The following is a 7671-nucleotide window of genomic DNA, read 5'->3' on the forward strand; positions in this document are numbered from 1 at the left end:
ACTGCCGTATCGGAGCAACTTAGTTTGTATATACATTGTTTAAGAACCTAAATGAATAAAGGAAAAGAAAAATTGTGTTGAAGTGGGAAAATAGAGAGGATAGCTACTTTGTAAACCAGAATTTCTTTCTTCAAATATGGTTCTGATAGAGATTTTACGTGTTATTGCATTACTGGTTCTTCTTTCTTATCCTGTGTATTGAATATCTAATTTGGGAACTATTGTGCATACTTCTTGGACATGTTTATCTACTTAATACTCCATTTCCTTGTTTTACATGACAGTTACTATTTTGGGAACCAAGTACCTTTTTTTCTTCCAAGTGTGGTCTCTTAACAACATTTTATAAATCTTTAATTATAAAAATTAACAATATAGTACTTTTTATATAGACTGTACGTATGTGATTTTTTCTTTGATAAAAGGGATTGATGTCTAAATTGTAAATTCATGGTGAAAATTACATACTTTCACTTCGTACTCCAAACCCCGTCATTATCTTTCACCTCGTCTAAATTCATGCTGAAAATTTGGGTATTTATGAGCAATTGTCTTTCAACTTCACGCACTAGGGAAATATTTTGCTGGTGTTCATAAGTGCTCTTTTTTATTTATTTTTAAATGATTTAATGTGCAGGTGATGATGAAAGATCAGTTTGCAAACTATGTTGTACAGAAAGTGCTGGAGACGTGTGATGACCAGCAGCTTGAACTGATTCTCAACCGAATAAAGGTTCATCTAAATGCTCTGAAGAAATATACCTATGGAAAGCACATAGTTGCCCGTGTAGAGAAACTAGTTGTTGCTGGAGGTATTCTTTCTTTTATCTCCACTCTTCTAACCTACAAAGTCATGTTTTTATTGATTTCAGGTGATATGGTAGGGAGTCCCTTACAGTTTTGTGAAACAAAATTGAAATTAGCAGCATTCCAACTTTTTATTATTATTATTATTATTATTATTATTATTATTATTATTATTATTATTATTATTATTATTATTATTATTATTATTACGATGGGCTAACTAAGTTATTCAGACTCTTTACTTTCCACGCCGCACCCGTGTCGACACGGCGTGAGTGTGGGATTCGTCCCGGATCTGGTCAATCGATTTTGGGTACTTTGACCAAAATCATCAGAGAAATTCAGGATAAATACAATGATTTCTGAAGTCAAAACGAAGGCTAAGGTGAAACCGAAGAAAATGGAGTACCTTGTGTATAATGGGTGTACTTCTTAAAGATAAAGGACCAGGCTTTTGATTATTTCAAGATATTTCATGCCATGGTAGAGCGTGAAACGGGAAAGAAATTAAAATGCCTTCGCTCAGATAATGGAGGCGAGTATACTTCCAAGGAGTTCGATTCCTATTGCAAGAGACAAGGGATTCGACATGAAAAGACGGTCCCACGCACCCCACAACACAATGGAGTAGCCGAGAGAATGAACCGGACAATTATGGAAAGAGTCAGAAGTATGATCAGTATGGCAAAGCTGCCTAAGCCATTCTGGGGAGAAGCTGTTCGCGCCGCCTGCTACCTAATCAACCGGTCACCATCAGCCCCGTTGAATTTTGAGGTTCCAGAGAAAATATGGTCTGGTAAGAATCCCTCATATTCTCACTTAAGGGTATTCGGTTGTTTAGCACATGCACATGTATCCAAGGAGCTTAGGAAGAAGCTTGATGGTAGAACTATACCATGAATCTTCATAGGCTATGGAGATGAAGAATTTGGATATAGATTATGGGATCCAATACAGAAGACGGTGATCAGAAGTAGGGATGTTGTATTCCACGAAAATCAGACAATTGAAGACATTGAAAAGCCCACAATGTCTTATGAAAGAGGTTCCAGTGCCCAAAAAGTTGGTCCAGGTCCGCTACCATTGCAGTTTGACACAAATAACATGGGGGAGCATGAAACAGTACCAGAAGCAGAACAGGAGGATGTTTGGCAGGGGGAGGCACAAACCCCTCAGGAAACTACAGAACCATCACAGGGGAACAATGACGGTACACCTCCTGAAGCTAATAATCAACAACCTCGTCGATCTGAACGAGGTCAGATTCCATCAACTCGATACCCAGAAACCGAGTATATTCTACTTTCTGAAGATTGAGAACCAGAGAGTTTTCATGAAGCTATATCTCATAAGGATAAAGAAAAATAGCTGCAAGCAATGACCGAAGAGATGAACTCTTTACAGAAAAACAACACTTATGAGATTGTGAAACTTCCACAAGGAAAGAAGGTACTGAAGAGTAAATGGGTATTCAAGCTCAAGAAAGATGGTAGAGGAAAGGTGGTGAAGTACAAAGCCCGGTTAGTAGTCAAAGGATTCCTACAGAAAAAGAGAATTGACTTTGATGAAATATTTTCACCAGTTATAAAATTGACTTCAATCCGCATCATCCTTGGATTGGTAGCCAGTTTGAATTTGGAGCTTGAACAAATGGATGTCAAGACAGCATTTCTTCATGGTGATCTAAATGAAGAAATCTATATGGAGCAGCCGGAAGGTTTTGAGGTTTCAGGAAAAGAAAACCTCGTCTATAAGCTTACGAAAAGTTTATATGTCCTAAAGTAAGCACCGAGGCAGTGGTACAAAAAATTTGACTCATTTATGGTATGTCAAGGATATAAAAGGACTGCTGCAGATCAGTGTGTTTACATTCAGAGATTTTCGGATGGCAATTTTGTTGTACTTCTACTTTATGTAGACGATATGTTGATCGTCGGACAAGATGCAACAAAAATTAGACAGTTGAAGAAAGAACTCTCTAAGTCCTTTGAAATGAAAGACTTAGGTCCAGCTCAACATATTTTGGGATTGCAGATAACTCGAGATAGGAGAAACAAGAAGTTATGGCTATCTCAAGAAAATTACATTGAACGGGTGATCAAACGGTTCAATATGAGTAATGCCAAACCGGTAGGTGTCCCTTTGGCAAATCACTTCAAGTTGAGCAAGAGTTTGTGCCCCTCATCCAAGAAAGAGATTGAGGAGATGTCTACAATTCCATATTCTTCAGCAGTTGGAAGCCTGATGTATGCCATGGTTTGCACGAGGCCAGATATCGCACATGCGGTAGGTGTGGTAAGTCGTTTTCTTTCTAACCCTGGAAAGAAACATTGGGAGGCAGTTAAGTGGATTTTCAGGTATCTTAAAGGTACTTCAAAATCAAGTCTGTGCTTTGGGGGAGCTGATCCAGTCTTGGAAGGCTATACAGATTCAGATATGGCCGGAGATCCTGATGGAAGAAAATCAACCTCAGGATATGTTTATACTTTTGCAGGGGGAGCTGTGTCATGGCAGTCAAGATTGCAGAAGTGTGTTGCACTATCCACAACTGAAGCAGAGTATATTGCTGTAGCGGAAGCTGGAAAAGAAATGTTGTGGCTAAAGCGGTTTCTCCAAGAACTAGGGATAAATCAAACAGAGTATAAGATACATTGTGATAGTCAAAGTGCAATTGATTTAAGCAAAAACTCAATGTATCATTCTCGGACAAAGCACATCGACATTCGCTATCACTGGATACGCGAGGTGATGAATCAACAACTGTTGAAACTAGTGAAGATCCATACGAAGGAGAATCCAGCAGACATGTTAACAAAGGTGGTCACTCAAGAAAAGTTAGAGCTGTGCAGAGACATAGTTGGAATAACTTTCAAATAGTAGCTGCGTTGGAATGCAGTTGAAGGGGGAGAATTGATAAGTTCAGCTGCTGCCAACTACCAATTCTAGAAGCCCACCATTGTTGAAGCCACCAACCCATTCTAGAAGCCACCATTGTTGAAGCCTCCATTGTTGAATGAAGAATTCAACCACCAACCACCTTCTTTAAGGCTATAAATAGAGCCTTATGTTTTACACAGAAAAATCAATCCAGAGAGATTGAAATACAATCCAGGAAGAGATTGTGAGAACAAAAAGAGAGTTTGGTGAGGTTTTTTGTAGAGAGAAATTCTTGGTATAAATTCTCTGTAATTCTATTCTTATGAAATAGAGTTGTTTTTCCTCCCAAATAATCTTCATATTGATCCGAGATCACAACAACATATGCCGATGAAATTCTATAGCAGAGAAACGAGGCACAGTAATAACTCTGATGCAATTCCTTAGCAGAGAAACGAGGCACAATAATAATTCTGATGATTAAAGGAGTAAAAGTTTGTTTTTCGAAAGGAAAATAATCATCCATACATTAGGAAAACCTTATGCTAACCTTAAAAAAACACAGGCTTTGCACAAGGCAACATTTGTATAGTCACGAACAGACTTCTACAGTTTCTTTTATACACCCTTGTTTATCTCCTCACCAGTGGCATCAGATATCTTTACCATCTGAGCCTCACTTAAAGGCTAACCCGACTCTAGGTATACCTCAACTAATAATGTACAACTCATGTACTACAAAACATTCTTATTTTTCAACGTGCTCCATGATAACAGGGGATCCAAAACCTTTTTAATCATTTTTTGGACAAAAAATACTTTTGTACTACTTTAAAAAAAAGTTACATAAATGAGTAAAACGCAGTATTATACTGCGAATTACTTTAACGGAAATTTTGCCGTCAAAGTAATTCGCAGTATAGTACTGTGTTTTACTTAAAAAATTATTTTTTTTTGTAATTCGCAGTACTATACTGCTGGGCCTATATTTTATTAAAGCTGTTCGCAGTATTATATTGCGTTTTACTTAAAATGCAGTATAATATTGCGAACAGCTTCAATAAAATATAGCCCCTTCTTCTTCCTTGGCATAAAACTTAAATCGATGTATTTCAATTTTGTTTATGTCGAAACTCGTATAGTACATGCATATTTGTATTGTTTAATGTGTTTCCATGTTAATTTGTGTTATGTTTGTGTTTAAATTTGTATCTTATTTATACCCGGATTGATTTATTAGCTTTGGTACAAAAAATTGTTAAAATTTGATAAATTATTTGTATTGTTAAAAAATTAATATTATTTATTTTGTTTGTTGTTCATATTTGTATTTTATGTTAGTTGTTTTTATATGTAATAGTGACCTTTTAGCGTAGTAAAATAAATAGCCTTTTAGCGTAGTAAAATATAGAGCCTTTTAGTGTAGTAAAATATAGAGCCTGTTAGTGTTGTAAAATATAGAGCCTTTTAGGGTAGTAAAATGTAGAGCCTTTTAGTGTAGAGTCTATGTAGTTTAAGTATGTAGTAACTGCAAACTCTATCCAATTATACTTTACAAAATTAATTATTTAATTTATAACAATAAACTTACAAAAGTAAAAAATTCCTATATGTTGTAAAATTAACTCAAATATCGAGCCTGGAACCCACACATAATTATTCAGTCTAATTTTAAACATAATTAATTATTTAATTTATTAAGCTAGCACACACAATTCTAAAAATGTTAAAATTGACACGCATAATAGTTAAGGATAACTCGGTGCTACCGGGCCTCAAAAATCGATCCTGGAACTCAAACATAATTATTCAGTCCAATTGTAAACATAATTAATTATTTAATTTATTAAGGTAGCACACACAATTGTAAAAATGTTAAAATTGACACGCATAATAATTAAGGATAACTCGGTGCTACCGGGCCTTAAAAATCGAGCCTGGAACCTATACATAATTATTCAGTCCAATTGTAAATATAATTAATTATTTAATTTATTAAGCTAGCACACACAATTTTAAAAATGTTAAAATTGACACGAATAATAAGTAAGGATAACTCGGTGCTACCGGGCCTCAAAAAATGAGTCTGGAACCCATACATAATTATTCAGTCCAATTGTAAACATAATTAATTATTTAATTTATTAAGCTAGCACACATAATTCGAAAAATATTAAAATCGACATGAATAATAATTAAGGATAACTCGGTGCTACCGGGCCTCAAAAAATGAGCCTGGAACCCATACATAATTATTCAGTCCAATTGTAAACATAATTAATTATTTAATTTATTAAGCTAGCACACACAATTATAAAAATATTAAAATTAACACACATAATAATTAAGGATAACTCGGTGCTACCAGGCTTTAAAAATCGAGCCTGGAACCCATACATAATTATTCAGTCCAATTGTAAACATAATTAATTATTTAATTTATTAAGCAAGCACAGACAATTCTAAAAATGTTAAAATTGACACGAATAATAATTAAGGATAACTCGGTGCTACCGGGCCTGAAAAAATGAGCCTGGAACCCATACATAATTATTCAGTCCAATTGTAAACAAAATTAATTATTTAATTTATTAAGCTAGCACACACAATTCTAAAAATATTAAAATTGACACGAATAATAATTAAGGATAACTCGGTGCTACCGGGCCTCAAAAAATGAGCCTGGAACCCATACATAATTATTCAGTCCAATTGTAAACATAATTAATTATTTAATTTATTAAGCTAACTCACACAATTCTAAAAATGTTGAAATTGACACGCATAATAATTAAGGATAACTCGGTGCTACCGGGCCTTAAAAATGAGCCTGGAACCCATACATAATTATTCAGTCCAATTGTAAACATAATTAATTATTTAATTTATTAAGCTAACACACACAATTAATTTTGTTTAAATTATAGTAGACGACATGGACTTTCCTCCGCCTGCGCATCCCGGACCTGCCGAGGATCAGCTACTAGTGTTGCAGGGAGACCATAGGTCCTCCTTTGTATGGGAGGGACAGCTATCGATGCAGCCTCTCCGCCCCAGGAACCTGACGATTTGTGGGAGTTCATCGGGGAGCATCCTTTCCATGCCCGTGTAGTCGCGCGCCTACAGGCTACGGGCTTCTATACGATTTTTGCGCTTGGACGGATGCAGCTTGATTGGTCTCTCATCACGGCCTCGGTAGAACGGTGGCGACCGGAGACGCACACCTTTCACTTGCCCACTGGAGAGGCCACCATCACACTGGAGGATGTTCAGGTTTTGTACGGGCTGCACGTAGATAGACAGGCTATAGCACTGCCCCAGTACATTAGATCCATGACGCGTGCACAATTTTTGGATATGATGGGGCATCTTACTGGTTATATACCTCAGGGTGACGCTGGGGGCAGTCGCGTTGCTTTGTCAGCCATCAGAGATCATATGGCATTTTTGCACCCAGACATTACCGGCGAGACTGAGGATCTCCACATTGAGAGGTACACGCGGTTGGCGCTGCTCCTGCTTTTCGGGTGTGTCTTGTTCCCGAACACTTCGGGGAGTAAAGTGAGTATGCGCTTTCTCCATCATCTTCAGCAGCTGGATGGTTTACCCCAGTACAGTTCGGGTGTTGCTGTTCTCGCATACCTATATAGGAGCATGTGCCGGGCGAGCATGGGCCCAGCGGTGGACATATGTGATTTTCTGCCCCTCCTACAGGTGACAACATTTTCGAATACTCTGTTCATTTCTCCAAATTCTATATGGTCGAAATGACTCATAAATTTTACATCAACCTTTTATCTTAGGTTTGAGCCTGGCAGCGGATCATGCCGTTGCAGCCACCTCTACCACCACTTGCGCCTGGTGAGGCTTATCTGTTTCTCCCTCTAGCTTCTAGGTGGATTCTCCGCCGTGGGAACTACCAAGGGACCGATGCTCATAATAATCTCCACCTTATCAGGGATGTGCTAGATATGCTGGTGGACGGAC

At 37.2% G+C, this 7671-nt stretch overlaps 1 protein-coding gene across 1 annotated transcript; it reads left to right on the forward strand.

Moving 5' to 3' along the window:
• The first annotated feature begins 6702 nt into the window (after positions 1 to 6702).
• Positions 6703 to 7455, forward strand: LOC138868885 (serine/threonine-protein phosphatase 7 long form homolog). The gene has a single exon (XM_070146462.1). The coding sequence runs from the start codon at positions 6703 to 6705 to the stop codon at positions 7453 to 7455; it is 753 nt and encodes a 250-aa protein (XP_070002563.1).
• The last annotated feature ends 216 nt before the right edge of the window (positions 7456 to 7671 follow it).

This window comes from Nicotiana sylvestris, chromosome 5 (genome assembly GCF_000393655.2).
Source record: "Nicotiana sylvestris chromosome 5, ASM39365v2, whole genome shotgun sequence".
NCBI lineage: Eukaryota > Viridiplantae > Streptophyta > Magnoliopsida > Solanales > Solanaceae > Nicotiana > Nicotiana sylvestris.